Genomic DNA, 19,178 nt, shown 5'->3' on the forward strand with positions numbered 1-19,178 from the left:
TGACTGAGCAACCTTTCAAACTCAGAAACTCAAAACATTTTTGTGTCCTACAGAACTTTATAATGCATCATAAAGCTCAAAAAATTTTATTGCGGTTAAACATCCAGTAATAAACTCTTCCTGAAGCAATTACTCTCCCTGCCACTCAAGAAGTGGTTTATGCGAATCAAGTGGAAGAAAATATGTTGTGTCATCTGATGATCCAGCAGCTATGAATGAAAAATTTCCACTACTTCGTCTGCTGCTCTTAAAGGTATGTAAATTGTACATACCAAAGAGCTAACAACTCAGTGTTTTCTCATCGTGTAATGAAAACGCCTACTGAAAGGTAGGAGAGGTAGGCAGAGATGTAAATGCACTGTGAATTTTGTGGAGTTAAGATGTCAAAATTAAGATGAACGTGTATTTGCACCTGAAATTAAGTACCCTAGTGTGAACTACACAGCCCTCATCTTCCAAAAAAAAGATATGATTACGATACCAGGTACCATTATATAAAAAGAAAATCCTAAAACCAGCAGTTATGAACAAAGCCCAAAATAAGAGAACAAACAACAGTATGCTATGGTTGACATTTTCACTCAGCTGTAGGAAAGGTTACTCTAATGGGGTGAGGAACACTGCATTTGGAAACACTTAAATCCCAACTGGAAACACTCAAATATATCTGTGATTTTAATTTTATGAGTAGCCTACTTGGAAGTGCTGAACTGAAGGACTGAGGCTTAGTTTGGTGTGCACCAAACAGCAGCAAGTAGTGCACAAAATCTTTCTATTTAGCTCATTAAATCAACCAGATGAATCCATATCACACTTACAGATCTTTTTCAGAGTCACAGAAAGTATTACATCTTATAATCAATGCAGAATATTGTAACTTTTCTCTTCCATAAAAAGACCTCAAATGATAACGGAGGTTGAAAACAGTGGAGTATACGCAGGACACTATAACAAGGATAAGTGATCGAAGAAAACTCTGCTAAGAGCCATTTCTCCACAGTGATTTTGAGTTGGGACTCAGATCAGCCAGAAGTAGCAGCACAGTGAAACTACACATCTGCAAAACTCATTGAATAAACCCTTTTTTGGTTTTTTTGAGCAACAGATTTCTTAAAAAATTAATAATACCATCAAGATATCGGCTATAACTCAAATTCAGAAAAGCACGTGTGTGCACATAAACAGAGTTCAGTAACATACCAAAACTCAGTCAACCTGTGGCAACATATTAGGAATTACTTAAAAAAAAAAATATTTAAAATTAATTTGTTAAGATATCTAAAATTTGTTTGGGGTATACAGTTGCCCATGTTCTTTCAAGAGACAGAATGCAGAGATTACAATCATCAGAAAATAGTCTCATATTCTTTTTGGTCATCCTAGCCATTAGATAAATTGTGAGGGTCATTTGGTGTCATCTGCAGCATCTGCAGAAAAAATGGACAACTGGACTACTACTGCTGGCTAATGGCTCCTCATTGTAACCAACTGGAATAACAAAAGAGGAAAAATATTGTTTGACTGTTTCTAGCAGCTCTTTCCAGACATTTACAGACCCAAAGTATTTTAAGTACTTCAAACTTGAAGGGAAGTCTGTTAAATCAGGTGGTATGTCATTCCTAAATGTTACATAAAAGCTATCACGGATTATGTCAACTAGCTAATGTACATTTAAATGTGAAGTAGGAGAAAAAGAGCATACAGTGACAATTAAAGCACAGATACGATAGTAAGATGACAAGGGTAAGGGAAAATATAGCATGGAGGGGAAAGTTTGGCAATAAGCAGCTCATCAGATCATTATCAGATTTGAAAGCTCCCTTACAGATACAGAATTACAAAATCATGCTCAAATCATGTCAGCTGACAGTTATTACTGATCTGACTCCAGGAACAGCCATAGACAGAACTGAAAATGCTTTAAGAATTTTTGATCTTTAAAAATCCAAAGACATCAAAATAAAATTTTTCATTCATGTTTTAATTTAAAAAAGAGTCACAGAAAAGGCAAGATATTCAAAGATCTGGCTGCCACTTCAGTGATATTTCCCTGATTATATTATTGTAGTCAAGAATAATTTATACTAAAATACTATACAAGACTAGTACAAGAATGAAGTCTAGTTCAAATGCACAACTGGTTTCTCTAAAGAGAGAGCAGCCTTATAAAAATGTCTTTTTTTAATTTTTATTTTTAGTCAGGTCAAGACTTAGTTCAGCTCCATTATCAGTTGGGTTTTCTTCTCTGCTCATCCCCTTTCGAGGGTATATGAAATGTGAACAAAATGATGCTGAATAAACAACTGAAGAGGACAGAGACTCCTGAATATCCCCTTTTTGGTTTTCCTCTTTTTTTCATCATTAACACATCTTCCTACTCGCCTAAAAAAGGCTAGAAAGAGTAGTGTGGGGATGGTCTATTGTAGTCTGAGGAACTCACAACCTGGAGTCAGATTTGGGTCACTCCATTAGAGTGACTGACTCCTATTTCTTGGTCACCCTTCTATTTTAAAGGCACTTCAAGCTCATTATATTCTGTAATGGTCAGATCACCTCTCTCTTTACCCACGAAGTCTCACACAAACAATCATTATTCCAGCAGATTATGACAGTTTTCCATGGAGAAGAGGCATCCGTTCCATTATGAGTACTCTTAACAGAAATCCTTACTTGTTTGTTCTAACTGCGCTTGTAAAATAAGACAGTGTTATGAGGGTACTTACAAATTTGACTGCTGAGCATGCAGCACAGAATACATAAGGATTTTGTGTGAGATTAATAAATAAACTCAGGAAGCAAGTCTGGACTAACAGTAGTTAAGAGGCAATTACTGTAAAATATGCCTAATGAAAGACAGCACTTCATGTGCAGCAGACTGAAGTTATAGCAAGGCACCCATGTAGAAAGATGCACACTAGGAGGTACCACCATCAGCAGAGATCTGGAAATGCAGCATATCAACCCATAAAATCTCTTCTGCTTAACTTTAATCTTTGTTTTGAAAATAACCTTCATTACAGTCTTGGACATTGATTCCAAAGGCCAGACAGTGGTATCTCTGGGGAAAACACAGAGTGCTCTGCAAATGAAGGCACAGGGAATGTTTTCTCCCAGACAATGCTGACCAAACACGAGCACTCAGGAGATGGGAGACAAAGTGGGCCAGGAGGCACCGAACAGCAAACTTACTGGGCAAGGCACTGAACAAGCACAGAGCAAATGGCAAGTCTGTGTCCCCAAAGATGTTATGCCTTGAAGAAAAGAGCCCATGAATGAAGCATTAACTGGACCGAGACAGGGGTGAGAGGTTATAAAACCATAATTTTAATCTGGGTTCTGTTAAATGTATGTCGTACCTACAACAGAAAAGTGACATAACTATCCTGAACTATTTGTGAATGCTCTACTGCATATTCTCATCGTAATTCAGCAGAACATTTAAGAACCATCTCAAATCCTATCAACTCCAGGGCAACTTACATCCATGTTACACAGTGGTATGCTACTATACTGCAGCGTAAAAAGAGCGTTAACAACACAAAATGTTGTTGTTAATAAACGTACATGAATAAATGTGCTGGATCTCTTCTGGTGCTAAATTTAAGCATAGCTCTCCTGAGATAACATTAACTGTATATAAGATTTTAATTTAAAAACTTTATTTTTGAAAGTAATATGTAACAAAAGCATCTGAAGATACTCAAATCCATTTTTGCTGCTCCACATATAAAAAGGGGTAAATTATTAAGTGATTGAGATCTTCTGGAGTCTTACCAACTCCTAAAACAGGCATAGCAGGTGGTACCACCTGTGCCAACCCAGCGCCAGCCAAAACAAATCTCTACACAGCACTCCTCTGAAAAAAAAAAAAAAAAAAAATGCGCTGATCACATCAATAACGAAGGATAAATCACGCCACCGGACATAAACAGCTCTTCCTGGGTGCAGCAACTGTGACCAATCTCTCGTTACCCTGAGCCCTTAAAATAAATGAGCGGAGGAGCGAGCCCAGCGCCCGGCAGCAGCGTGCCAGCCCCGCGCAGCTGCACGTGCGCCAGGGCTCTGGCTCTGGCAACCGCCTGCCGAAGCAGCACATTCCAGGTGCTTTATTTCGGGTGGAGTCGCAAGTGGTCTCAGCCGCGAAGCGGACCACATAGTTAAACAAGTTCCTTGCTTGCTAGTCCATTTTTTTCCCACGCGTTTTATGTTATTCATTCACTACAGCTAATCTGAAAGACCAGAGAACTTTAACCCACCCGCCCTCCCCCATCCTAAATTGAGAAAATCTGTTTTCAGGCTTGTCGCATTTTCAATAGAAGAATAACAGGCTCCTTTCTCACTTCCTAAGCATATGCTTTTTCTGACTAAAGACTTTTCCCCTGTCTTTGCCAGAGTTTGTCAATCTAACTTTTTCTGCACTTACTTTAATACAATATGAGATGCAATTATCTCCATAGTGTTTACAGCATCTATGCCTTGGGCCGTGTTTGCACCTGCAAAAAGCACAATGAAACACATATTAACTTGTAGCTGTTTTCAGCGTCATCGACAGGAGACTTCATAAATTTTTCTTGCTTAAAAATACATAAAGCGCTATTTTCCCACCACTCAGTCTCCCCATTACCCACTGAAGGGCACTGTGAACTTTTATGATGCCATAAAAGGACAATAAAAACTAACAATACTTTAGTTGTACAGAAAGAAGTGTCTGCACACTTATTTGGACCCAACCTCTTGCCATGCTACACATTAAATACAAAATTAAAGAACAGGGAGAAGTGATGTGACCCTTCCCAGTTTGCCTCTGCTCCATGGTTCCGGAAGGGTATTTGACCAAGCGTCCGTAATCTGTGTCCTTACATCTTTCATACCACTGTAAGGTTCAGGGGAGGGTAACGCAGAACATACAAATGCACAGAGATACCGTGTGAGACTTCTCTCAATTACAAGCCGTTCACTTCTGGGCTATTTCTTCTCCTGTGTAGATTTTTATGTAGCTCTTACTTTGGACTGATAATTTGGCCTTGAGCATTTAAAAGAGACTGGCTTCGGATGGTGGGACACGTGGATTGTAAAGTTGTTAGCCCTGCATTATGTAGAATTAAAAGAAGTAATATCATACCAGGTCTGAACATTATATTTTGCTATTGCCAGGTATTTAAGTTTTAATGCAAAATAAATTACACAATTTATATACTGTGTCAAGTATCTTGGAAGTTTTGAATCATGTGGTATAAAGTCTAATGGCCATAAATCATCTGTGAGGTCAGTTTATGTAGCAAAAACTGTAATGAGAATGTGATCAAGTTACAGATATTTAGACTCAATTGTACTGAAAAGAACCATATGGAAGAGAAACCTGTGAGAGCATTAGGACTGAAAACTGAAAGTTTTCTGAATGTCTGCGTTGGGAGTTTCAAAACCTTAAAGGAAAAATGCTCTTCTCCACCCATATTCCCTTGATCCTTGTATTTAATGAACAGTGGAAGAGCTATGAACTCTCTCTAGCAAACTGAATAAGAGGTATTTAAGACAAAATAGGTATAAGCAACTCAGCTAAAAGAATCTGCATATGGCTGGAGCTGTCTTCTCCTTGTAGGCCTTCTGTTGTCTAATACAGTCGTGTCTGAAAAGACACTGCTGACCTCCCTCGTATTTTTCAATTAAAACCCACAGCAAACCATAGGAAGTCGCCATGTGATGTAGGTCACTTCATGGTTGCTCATTATCTGAGCAAGTAAGATATGCCACTACTTGGAGAACACAATGCACTTGGAAGACTTGTTCCTCTCCTGCATGTCAGCAGGTAAAGATCTGGTCATAAAACTGCTCCTGGTGAGGTCAATGGAAGTGAAGATTCACAGGTGTGGTATGAACAGACCTCTAGTCCCTTTCTTATTCCATCTTCCCCGTAAATGAATGATTCCTTGTGGTACCCAACGTGCCTGAAGCGGACAAATCAAGCACAGCAGAAGTACATCATCTGAACATACCAGACCGAAAAGCTACCTGATGTAACTTCTTTAAGCTCATACTGAAGGACAATAAATTGGAACCTGTAGACCGGGAGGGAACCTATCTTACCTAACTCCAGATGTCCAGATCTGGCCTCGGGCAAAACAGTTTTAGACTCACTCTTTGCTTTGCAATATCCTATTTCCTGACAGCGGAGGCAGGCCACGTGCTACCAATCCTGTTCTTAGGCAGTTCTCCTTTACGCAATACAGGGATGTAGGTCCCCCAAAAATGATGTTACAGTCACCTACAGAGATCTAAGAAAGGTCTAAGTAACGCTCCTTCAAAAACACGCAATTTCCCCTCCTTAATATCACTCCTAGCACCAGCAGGACCATGCCATGAGCCGGTTTTGCTGAAAACTGCAGAAAAAGCAACCACTGCTCTGCCACTCAGAATTGATTGAATTTTCTCTCCCTTGTTAGACAACTGCACGTTGCGAGTCATTGCTATGACATACAGGTCTTAAATTCTGCTTTCATTAGAGTTCATCATTTGTCACTGCTAACTACCCAGTAAAAATGAAATGCAAAACACTTAAATGCAAAGCAAAAGTATTGTAAAACATTGTCAAATACAATGTAACAAAACATTAAAATGAGCTAAGTAAGAATGATTCACTTTGTTTTTTCTTTTGTTTTCTTTGACTCACACTTTGTCCATGAGCTTTTTTGTTAGAGCCAGTATGTTCATTGGCTGCGATACTTTTTCACAATGCTTTATCTTTTTATCTGTTTTTGAAAACGCTGCTTCAGGTGAAAATGAATGAGTGGGGATTTCTTCTTTCCCTACAATGAACCTGAAGGAAAAAAAAACAAAACAGAACAAAACAACAATTATATAAATAACTCAAAGAAATACATGAAGTCCATTATAAGTCTCTAAGTCTTTCAGACAAGCTTGAAGTTACCCACAGGTCTGCAAAAGAAAATGCATCCTATACAGCTACCAAACCTTGTATCTCTGAAAAGGTGACTCCACCAACATGTATTTAAACTTCAGATAATGGTCACAATTGCTGCCAGGAATTTTTTAAAACTAGGAACAAAAACCTTACTAGGGAAGTCCATCTCTCATACAAAGGAAGAACACTAAATAAGAAAATAAGAAGGCACATGAAAAAAATCTCAATTATCTCCAGCAAAATGGGGTTACATAACGGTTGATAATTACTATAATATTTTTATAAAATATCTGTTTTGTAAAATCTTCAAAATGTTTTCGCTCCCACCAAAAGCATCAACTTTGTTTTGCTTGGCTTCATCTTCAGCCTCTTTTCTTCACCCAGAAATTGATATTGTCAATATACCAGTTCATCTTAGGTGTAGAATTACTGTGTATTGAGGGCAACAGAGGACACAATGGGAAGATGTTTCCTAACACTTTGCACTATAATCCAAGTTACAACTTACACTGTACTGTGGCAGTCTTGCTCAGGGTGATGAAGGTATAAAAAATTTGTCATTCAGTATGGGACCGTGAACTGGTGATTTGAGAAAGCACTGTTTCTGCATGTTGCCATAGGAGTGTTTCACGTCCATATTTCTGGACTGCAGACCGAATTATTTAACTGTTGGCACCTTATATCAAATTCCATGGCTGTTTCATAGCTGTAAACTCTATAAAATATTTCCCACTACCAACAACAGCAAGTCTGTCTTGCTTGACTTCACCTGTGAGTTGATACCATCCACGCACTGGGCTGAGTGGTAGACAGCAGAGTATGTAAGGGAAAGATAAGGAAAAAGTGTCTTTGTACTTCTGACACAAGACATGAAGACGGGAGAACTTTGTATAACTACAACAAATGAGTGAGTAACACCAGAGGGTCCCGTTGCAAAGTAAATTCTAGGAGAGCCTGGACCACGATGGCAGACACAAGGTTTAGTGGCACGTTGAGAATATCTCAAACTAATATGCTACAAATCCATGCTTTATTTGGGTGCTGGTTACAGAACTACTGTTGTCTTCATTAAACATTTTGTAAATGCAGCAAATAAACTCCAGGTTAAAACACAGCAGCCATTTGCTTCCAGAAGAATATTGGAAATCACAAATCCCAGTTTTAGAAAGAGAAAAGGTTAACACTCCTCCAAAAACATGCAACCGTATGTCTGCATTTCCTTTAATAACGGTCCCAAATATGAAAAGATTCCTCTCTTGCCAGCATATTATGCCTTCTTCAAAATATGCTGTATACCCCAAAAGTTTAAAAAGTTTTATAGCAGCATGATTTTTCTTAGGAAAAATCTTTTCATACAGTGCAGCTGCCACTGTGCATGATTCCTCAAAATCTTCACTTTAAGCTACGTACTCACAGAAACTTTACTTACTTTAGTGCAGAGTATATAAATCCTTTCAAGCCATCTTTGCACCTGAAACGTAAAAACAACAGTTTTTTCTATAATGGGCTGCTTGCAAAATAAAGTGTTACAGATTAAATATTGTGTAGAAGGGCAGCGGATGAACACCAGCTTCTCATGAACAGAAAACAGCACATCTGTAACAAGTCTGTGGCTATCCCCAACTTCACAGTTGTCACCACAGCCTTGGGACATCTCAGAAACAAAGGGTACAGCATAAAAATGCCAGTGCTTCTCTCTTTTATCCAAACCAAAAGTGGAGAAATTTTTCAAGGATGGTGACAGAACCATTCGGGTGACAATGGAAGAATGCATTTGACAAAGAATTGTTGCTTTACGGAAAAGAAGCCATGATGAGTTTCACAAAATTTAAATATTACTGCAAGTGGAGGAAGGAGGGTTGGACCTCAATAAAATACCCATCCTTTTGTGAAGAGCTGCAGGGAACAGTTATTCTGACTTTGAGATAAACTATTCTACTTTGCAGAGTGCTGATCTCTGCAGCTCCTTATTTTAAGACAACTCTCAATCTGAAAATCCTGGTTTTTCAATTATATAATGGTTGTTGTGATTCTCAGCTTGATCATGTATATGCTTCCTTACAGACTACAGTGCTCCTTGTGTGAATAATGACCACAGTAAAGAGTCTGTAACTGGCTGTGAAAGATTTAGGTTATTGACTTTCTTCTGCCCCAGATACAAGGAAAGGAACTGAAGCTTGCAGCTGCTACAGATTCTTCCTGGAAAACTTCTCAGTGTCATGTTGGTAGCAAAGCACGGAGCAGATACTTGGTTCCCCCCCCGCCATTCTTTTTATAGAATTGCATGGGGAATACATCATGGTAAAAATGCATTCCTGACATAATACATAAAGCACAAACTAGTAACTTATCAACACCATCATTTCAAGAGCACGTCTACTCTAAGGGAGGACAGGACGGCAGTTGCAAAAGCCTGGTAAGTGGGAGCAGATGAACACAACCCTTTCCCTGCTGCCTGCAGGGACCACGTTGTCGCTGGAAAGCCTGTGCACGTTACACCACCTCCCAGAAGACACCATCCATCCCCCTACCGACGGCCGGGCACACACGAACAGCAGCAAGAACGTAAGGAGATGAAAGATGTTCAGAGATCAAGAAAGTCTTGCTTTGTCCTGGCAGGCAAGGACCTGGTGCAGTGCTGGTAGGATGTCACAGCATTAAATGCTCCTGGGAAACTCTTCCCAAGGGTATGGCCTTCAACGTATATGTTTCCAAGGACTTGGGTTTGTCACCGTGTGCACAGTGATAAATAAGTATGAGGCACAGTTACAAACAGCACCAAAAAAATCATACTAAAGAGTTTCTTTTAAAATGACTGCACCTAAAATATTGGTTACGTATACGTGATCTACAGGGATTCAAGGTAAACACATACAAATAAAATTGCTTACTGTACTTTTAAATAACAGAGAACTTTGTAACCAAAGATATGTAAACATTTTACTTCTTATGATTCTTTACCTATGGAATTCAGAAGCTGAAAATTATCATAGCGCTTTTACAGAAAGATGGACTGAAAGATGGATTGAAACAATTGGTGAGTGATGGACTGAAACAAATGAAGTCAGCTTTGCCCAGAGATCACAACAAATCACTGGCCGAACTACGGAGCCCCAGTGCACAGGGTTTACACACACCCGCCCTATCCACAGAACCACAGCCCGGTATCACGACTTTGATTTTAAACCTACAGTTGAGTGTAACATAAATGCCCTTTGAGTTAAGGGCATTCAATACATTACGTCTGCAAACTGCCAGCTCAAGAATAGGGCCCTAGTTTCTACTTTGCTTTTCCAGTAAATTAAAAACATACACAAACCGAAATGTAAACATGCATATGTTTCTAGAACAATATTGAAACAGAAAAGTAATCACAGTATGAGCATAATGATGTTTTTGCCTTCGTCACTCCAATGTAACTGCATTTTTGAGCTGCAAGTGTTCAATTATTCCTTTATTGCACCACCAGATGTCCCTACCCAACTAGTGCTCAGACTGACCTGACATGACTGATGCCATCCTACAATTCATTCGCTTTGAACTGTCCTCAGAGAAACTGTCATTCAAATCCTTTCTTCACTAATATTGAAAATCAGAAGACATCTGAATCACCGAAAGAGAAAACAGCACTCCAACCCCCTCCTCATTACTCCAAGAAACATGAAAAAGATTTCTAATGCCTATTCTAATTACACAATTAAAGTCAATTCTACGCAAAAAGTATTTGGTATATCAAAATTTTATTAGATATTCTTACTTTTCTTATTTTATTAGTTATTCTATATAGTTATAGACCTACAGCTATGAATCCCTCTTGCAAAATGCACTGAAGTTAAATACATAGCTCAATATGGAAGTAATGCTAAAGATAGTTCCATTTTTTTCCCATTAACTTCCTGATTTTTTTAATTATAACACAGTATAAAAGTACAATTTAACTTCTTAAATAGAACTTAATTCATGCTGCTTGCTGTCTAAAATGTCTTGTGTTAAGTCGTTATGCAAAACTAATGGGTATGTGGAAATATTGTGTATTAAGGGTTTCAAAAACAGGAGTCCCAGAGAAACAGTATTTTTGATTAAGAGTAATTTGCACTGTAACTTTCCCTTCTCTGACATGGCAATTTTGCTCCTACAAATGAAGCAACAACCGGTGTCAAAACTAGAAATGTAATTTTTGGCTTTACATCATGAGTTCAGTATATTGAAGGTTTCGGAATACTGGTCTAGAGATTGAAATTGCCTTATTTATTCACTCACAAGGTACACAACACTGGCAGCAACAAAAAACCCCTCCACACTGACTCCAAACATGCTTCTTTTTGGGGAGGGGACAACAAAACCCCATGCAGGGACAGCATGGAGACATCACAAATTCAGTGACTGGCCTCCACGGTGACTGCTGAGGTACAACGCTAGCTGCACATGGCACGTTTCACGAACACCTGCCTGCTAATAACTGAACTAAGACTAATGATTTGCTTCATACAGCCACTAACTGGTAATAATAATGCCACCACTAATTGGTAATAATAACTTTTACTCAATGCTTCATTGCTCAAGGGGTGAAAAAGTCTGCACTCTGCTGCTGACCCCCGCGAGCCATTCAAGCTGCAAATGAGCACAGTAAAAGGCACCACGTGTGCCCAGCATTGCAGATACCCCTGAGACGGGAAAAAAAATCTCAATAGCGTATTATAAGCTTGTTTTTAGGGTATTATTCAACCTGGAAGGTCTGAGATTATGGGTGAGTTGTACGCCGTTAGAGGTACTCGGCGTAGCTCACCTCTGCTACCATTCCCACCACCCTGAATGTCCCAGGGAACAAATCCCAAGCTGCAGGAGGGCAGCACCATTTTTTGCCCAGCGAGCAATAATTTAAAGGGTGCATAATCTAGTTACATTTTCCCATCAGACGGGAATTTGTCCCTGGTAAACAGCCAGCGGCACCAGCGACTCCGTCATCTGTCCCCGTTGGGCACGGTGTACCTGATCACACAGCAGAAACGCTCTGCTCCGTTCCAGCTTGGGTTTGGCCAGAGCCGTGGTTGGAGCCAGAAAAGCAGAATAACCAAGGAGCCATAGCAATTAATTTGGGTTCTCCAAATTTCCTGCTGGGACAATTTTGGCACATGAGCAAATAGGGTCGATTTTAGTAATGCATATTTATAACATAAATCAAACTTATGGCCACACACATTTATTTTTTCTTAAAGAAAACAGCAAAAGTGGAATAGAGCCAAGGCTTGATACTAACTATATTTCCAACACGACAAACTAACTCTAATTATTTATGTTTGTGTATGTAAAGAGGTGCTGTACATGAGTTTACACTACTCTCCCTCCACCCTGTGGGAAGGAGAAGCTCCCACACTGAACTCTAAGGCTGCATGCCAGCAATTTTGTTTTGGGGTTTTTTATTAGTATGTCTTCTCATAATTCTTTTAAAGATTTTCTCCATGACCAATTGATATACCCTGAATAAGAAGCCTTCTGAGGAAATAAGTCACTTTTCACCCATGGAACTGGTAAGGAGAAAGCAGCTCACAGCAATAAACATATACCGTGTTTAACAACATCCCCATATTGCTTATGTTATCCTTCAGGGTAAGAGTAAATTAGAAACTCTTATATGCAGAGCTCTCATTATGGCCATGTGGGAAGGAAACCCTGCAAGCACAAGACATGTGTTGGCATATTACTGCAGCACATCTGCCCGTAAAGATTGGCCAGGGGGGACCACGTTTCTGAGTTAAGGTGTCTTGTTTTATGGACAAAGGAGGATCACAGTGATGAAAAGTGACGGTGTCTGAACATGCCAGCCACATCCCTTAGTATTAAATCCCATGCTATTAGGAATTAAAGGCTATCTACGCTCCTTTGTGAGCTATGCTGAACTCTGGAGGGTAATCCGTTTTCTGTTTTAAACTACTTGGAGGGGTTACTACACCTTCCTCCTTCTGTTTTTCTACCCTTCATTCCTCATTCTCCCCAGTGTTAACAGTCAACACTTTCTGAAATGTCTTCTGTATCCATTTCTCTTCTTCCTTTTCCATCTCCTCTTTTGTTCTTTCTTCCTGCAAGTCAAACTCCTATTTTGTATTTCCCCCATCTGTCCTCTAAATGTTATTCTCAAAAGCTCATTTCTTTTTCTTAAAAAAAATAAAATAAAAAAAAATCCGTCAGCACCTTCTCCACACCTCCTCAAGGTCTGACACTTTCCACCACGCCAGTCAAGTGGGTTGTGACTACGAGACTGAAAGTGCAGAATAAGCACTACTGAATAACAGGATTATAAAGAAATTCAAGACTCGGGGACACATGCTTAATCATTCTGAATCACAGAAATGAAAGAATTAGTTCAAGCTCAGTTCTAACTTGTTTTGAGACCAATTTGTTTATGTGGTGACTGTAACATAAAATCACATTTTGGAAATAATAGCTTTCCAAAAGGGTCTGGGATCCAAGAACAATTCCAAACCAGTAAGACTGGTTACACCTCACTGGTGTAACTATGTAGAAAAGAGTTACTTTAAAATGAGCTATTTTATACCTCTAGATATAAAATAAGAGCTAATTCAGTCAAATCTGGTAAGATAAAAGGAAGCAATGCTTGTTTAGAAATGTGTACCACTAGTATTTTTCCCAGTGGCAGGACACACATTTTTGTTTTGAAGTGGAAAATATGATTTCTAAAAATTATGATCGGACGTGCCACAAAATCCATTTTTACCTGTCACTACTTAGTTGTGGTGAACTTTCTAACTATCTGAACAGTATCTAGATCCTTCTCAGTGACCAAAGAAGAACATGATTATTGTGCTAATCCTAATGACGAAATCCATCAAGCTGTCAGTGGTTTATGATGAAGCTGCAGAAAGACATTTTACACCTCATTTAGATAAATCTATGGGAAACTAGATCCTAAAAATCTTTGTAGATATGGTTATACAAGAGTCTTCTGACTACAGGAACTACTCATGACTTTCACATCAGCTTAAAAAAAGAATACTCTGCTTATGCATTCTCCTATCAGAAATAAAGTGCAGCAAATCTAAAATTGCAGCACCCTATTTGGAAGCAGAGAGGCAATTAGATGCAATTCCTTTGGATCAAACCCATTACTTGCAGTTGAGCAGCATCTAAACACGGAGCTTCCTTTCTAGATCTACAGCTACAGGTGGCACAGGAGATCAAAAAGGAGGAAGTTTCCTTCATCGATGGCTAGGTTGTTCTAACATGGAAAATTCAACAAGATTTTTTTGCTTTTTCTTTTGTATTTATGGCCATTTCAACTAATCACCTTTATTTGTATCTTATTAAAGACATTAAAACTTGAATATCTCACAAAGATAATTCAACCCCAAAAGAATATCTGTATTTCAAACTAAGTTATGGTCCCCTGTATAGATGTGCAAACACTTTTGTCCATCCATCCAGACAGAAACATACTTCTCAGAGACACCAAACAATCATCTTATCAAGGCACCCGGAAATGCTGAGAGCAAAAATAATCTGTTCCATGCACCAGCTGCTGTTACCTTTAACATTTCCCCCAACATCAAACACAAACCTTTCCTTTGTGCTACGTCTCCACATCCCAGCTTTTCCCAGATGATACAGGAATAACCACCCGCTTTCCTCTCTTCCTCCACTTTGCCAGGACTGGGATGGAAAAACTAAGGGAAAATGTTTTCTCCCCCTCCTCTCGCCAAGGGTCAGGAAGGAGGCCCCACCACCACCCTGGACCACGCAACCCCAGGAGAACCAGCGACGGCTGTAGGCAGAGAACACGTCCCCACCGCGCTCGGAGCTGCCTCCTCCAAGGCTCAATAGGGTCACGAGGCACAGCTTGTGACTTGTGCGCAGGAAAATCAGAGGCAAATTTAAGGGAAAAAAGGATCTATACCTGGATTCTCTCTCCTCTGAACTGCCCCTTTTCTGGATTAAACATTTATTTTCTTCCTATCTTTACTCACAGGTCTTACTTATTCAACCCAGGACTATGAAAAAATCATAAGGAGCAATTATAACCAAAATATCCAATCTTGTACCCCACGGACAACACGTAGCTTTTAGAAGACATATCAGAAATCAGATTAAAAATAACTGAAGTCAGAAGAGTTGTAGCAGAAACTCTTATAAAAATTGTACTTCAAACTATTAAATGTGCAATGCAGCTGGGATCAAAATGCAATGAAAAGTCTCATTGCTTGTGTTTCCAAATCAGATTGATAGTTTAACTTTTGTGTGTTTAAACAAAAAGTTAAAGAATGTATCCGTGACATTTCTTTTAGCTGTGCTTGCAGTATAAAATGATCTTTTGAAAAGGCTATGTTTTTGTAACTATTACATGCGGCAAATGTAAAACTACATTTTTTAAAAAAGTAAATGAAGAAAGAAAGAGCAAGTAGGGACAATATTCAACGAGAAGGGTGAAAGAAGCACAGTAGAGGATGTACATTCTTTTTTTTCTAGACCTATATTGAATGCATAATTTACAATACTTGGAAAGAAAGGTGAATGGAGATGACAAACAGTGCAGTCAACAATGAACTATGGTCCCATTAAGCTTTCACGTAAATCCAGGGTATTACATTTTTGAAGAAAAATTCTGCAATTCTGGCAAGAATGTGACTCTGGAATTGAAAAGAAAGCTGTTTATACTGAAGTTAAATTACAATACTGGATTCAGGGTTGTAAACCAAAGCTGTTATCAATCAACATTTCACATCTGATTGCTAATCAAGTTTTGTGTGTTATTGCCAAATATGAAATCAGATTTCTAGTGATGTTAATCATCCTGCTACTTACAACACTCTCATTTCTTCAGGGATTAGTGCTTCCTGAAATGTGCACTTTTGACCAAATAGAATCTCTCTTAAAGATCTTAAAAAAAAAAAAAGAAAAAATTGGTTTTTATTATTTTAGCTGGATGCAGCCCTTCCGTGTCTTTGTGTAGCAACAATGTTGTGCTGTGGGCTCCGGAGCAGCAACTGAGTCACTCGGATGGCCACGTTCCCTTCTCAAAACCCTTCATCAAATCCCCTGCCTCACACAGCTAATGGAAGAAGCCAACGTCAATTAAAAGAGCTGACTAAACAATGAAGTGAAGGATTTATCTGCTTAGTTCAATTTGTTTGTTGAATTTTGGAAAGTGATGTTGTTCTTCCACTACCCAATTTTAACCTTTTTCTGACAAGTGTTTTATCAAAAAACGGTAACCTTCTGCTACAGCAAAACCCAAACGCTCTCTCCAAAGCAGGCCCAGAACAAAAAGAGGAAATGGCAAAAAAACCCTGAAGGGATGAAGATGGGAAGTCAAATTGCCTCTAGGGGCATGAGGATACAGAGAAATGTACCTTGACGCGCACACAAAACCACGTCCACCTTCGCGGCCGAGGCTGCGCCAATGCCGCTTCATTGTTGTTAGAACAATGAGAACAGTCAGTCGGACACCAAAGGGACGCACTGTTAGGAGATTAAAAAGTAAATGAACTTAAATTCATACTGGGTTTGGCTCAGGTTAAATAATGGTGGCATTTGCAGCAGTTCTACCTTACACGGAGACCTGTGCTAAATTTATCTACTGCCATATTCCCCTCTGGCTTTTTCTAGTGGCTCTCTGCAATTAGGGGGGGGGAAAAAAAGAAAAAAAAAAAGAGGCTAAGCTTGTTGGAACTGTTTTCTGCAAACATATTTCATGCTATTTGCAGGTGATTCAAAATTTCAGTGAGCTAAACCTCTCTCATAGAGACTGATTAATTCAAGCATTCAAGAGAAACGGATACAACCTTTGCTTTCCCCAAATGATCCCATAATTGGATTGAGGGAAATATTTGGCTGTTTGCTTTGCTTCAGTCTGGGGAAAATGTGATTATAAGGAGATGATCCATTTATATTTTTATATTACCCATATCTCTGACATTTAATAAAATTGACATATATAATCAGAATAAACTTATGATGAAATGAAAAGCTATAAAAAGATTTTAAAGAAATTAGCCATTATTCTGAATACACCCAGGCCATTGCTGAGTTAGGTTACAGACTGAAGATATGTGCCTTTTAGATCAGTGAGCTGTTATTTGCAATGCACTGTCTTGAAGTGAGATTTTCACTCTGTCACTCAAAAATATTCTTAATTGTCCATAATGCAGAATGCTGCCGAAATCACTGAGACTGTTACAACTGGGCATTGAGCCATAAGCATTAGGATAGCATCAGTTGGTTGCTACACTCAAGCTAAATGACCATGTTGCAAAGTTTGTTGAAACTAATTTCTGGCTATGTAATATTTCTTTGTGATGACTGCCCCACGAAGATTTACCTGCTTACCTGGAGTTTACACACAGATCATGATGCTGTGCTGTGTAGGTGTGCCTCTGAGGTTCGTAAGTATCATAGGAAGTCTTGAAAATACATTAAAATCCCCAAACCATGCTCAAAGAACCACAGGGTGAATAAAGTATTTGTGCACAGCCTCAGAAAACACTATTTTGAGAACCAAATCTCAGTGCTACCACAGAAATTCATTCCCGAGTAACTCCCTTGCTGGCTTATACTGTAGCAAGGGACCAAATTCTACTCTAACATAGTTCTATTTTAAATTACTACAGTGTTGTTCAAATAGATCATATTTTTAGTGCTGCACATTCAGGTACAGTATTTGAAATAGAAAGTTGCATCACCAAAAAAAAAAAAAAAAAAAAAAAGCCAAGGTCACAGTTGGAGAGGGGAAGTATCCCCTCTGCAATGGACTTCTGGCCCTTTCTTATTCTAATAATCACACAAATTTGGCTTCTGAACATCTGTAATGCTTCCAATTTTGATTTTTTACAACAAAGAACTTTAAAAATAAAAATTGAACTCCATATTGAGCATGTGTGCAATCACCCAGATAAAACACAAAATCTCCTCAAAAATATGAAGAAAAAACTAATTTAATTATGTAACATGGAATATTTTCTGCAATTAACTAATTTAACTAAGTGAAAGAACATGGTATTTATGAAAATAACCTTCCAAGAATTATTGCTGGGAAGTTAACTGCTGTTGATATCATTGTTTACAAGATCAATAAAACCTCCCACAATTATTTCGCTTTGCAAATATACCAGGGGCATTTACAACTACTACGCAGAGACAGTATGAAAGCCTTGCCAATTCCTATCAGTGTAGCGAGAGTGCCACCATGTCTGGGCTCCATCACAGTCTCCCAGAAATTACCAACTTTCTTTATCTAATTTTCACAAGGTAATCTGTAGTATCTCCGAGATGCAAAGCATCAACACGTGAATTGAATCAAGGAAATCAGAAACCTTAAGTCCAATGCATACGTGTTGGCATGTCACAACAGATAAAAAACTTTTGGTCGAGGCATTATGATGGTTTTTTTGAGGTTGGGGTGTTCTTTTTTCAAACTTTGAGATTAGAAACAGTGCCCCAAATTTCCATTACATTTCATCTATACAGAGAGCTCTGGACACTTGCTTACTCCTTTGCACTCACACATAAGCACGAGAAAAAAATCAGAATTAAGATTAACCAAAGAAATATCAGACTCACTTTCCAAGCTAGGGAAGTAAGGTATGTCACAGGGATATTATGATGAGCATTTTTTGTACTTCTCTTGCAGAGCACAGAAATAACACCAGGCAGCTGAAAGAATGCACCCACTTCAAAAACAGTGTGACTATATATCACTGAAAAATAACATTAGAAAATTTCTGCTACTTTTCTTAACCCAGTCTATATATATAAATTATATTTTGTTGTTCTCCAGTGCCGTATGCTAAATATGTATGTAATTACATGGTTGCCCATTTCTAGAATGCTTCATCAAAATATACATCTACATACAACTGATGTGCCTTTTCCTAAAACATATAATTAATCAAGTATTTAACGTCCACTGATCAGATTTCAGCACAGTGGCAATGTTGCCAGTGACATCTGATATTGGGAATGGGGCTTTGGACTTTAAACTATACCTTGTTTCACCTCTATCCAATTCTTATAGAAGTCAAGAAAGTTTTAAATGCAAAATACTCCTCAACAATTCACAAAAAACCTGAAGACACAGCAAGTAAAGACACTTAGGTAAGTTTTGGGCTGTCAACCTGGGTATAAGTAACTCCCATAAAAATCAATATCCATAAAAATGATGCAATTTTACTCCTCGTCCTTGCAGGATTTATCCAGAAGTATAAAGGTACGCTATCCTGATGCAACTTTGGGAGCTAGAAGTAATGTCCAC

At 38.6% G+C, this 19,178-nt stretch overlaps 1 protein-coding gene across 1 annotated transcript in view; it reads right to left on the minus strand.

Annotated features, from left to right (window-relative positions):
- The window catches only part of TMEM135 (transmembrane protein 135), a 176,691-nt gene that overhangs the window by 12,765 nt on the left and 144,748 nt on the right, over positions 1-19,178 (minus strand). The window contains exons 7-9 of the mRNA XM_069808434.1: positions 8,349-8,390; positions 6,668-6,814; positions 4,424-4,493 (exon numbers count right to left, since the gene is read on the minus strand). Coding sequence (XP_069664535.1) covers positions 4,424-4,493; positions 6,668-6,814; positions 8,349-8,390 — 259 coding nt within the window. The remainder of the gene's footprint in view (positions 1-4,423; positions 4,494-6,667; positions 6,815-8,348; positions 8,391-19,178) is intronic.

This window comes from Haliaeetus albicilla, chromosome 20 (genome assembly GCF_947461875.1).
Source record: "Haliaeetus albicilla chromosome 20, bHalAlb1.1, whole genome shotgun sequence".
NCBI lineage: Eukaryota > Metazoa > Chordata > Aves > Accipitriformes > Accipitridae > Haliaeetus > Haliaeetus albicilla.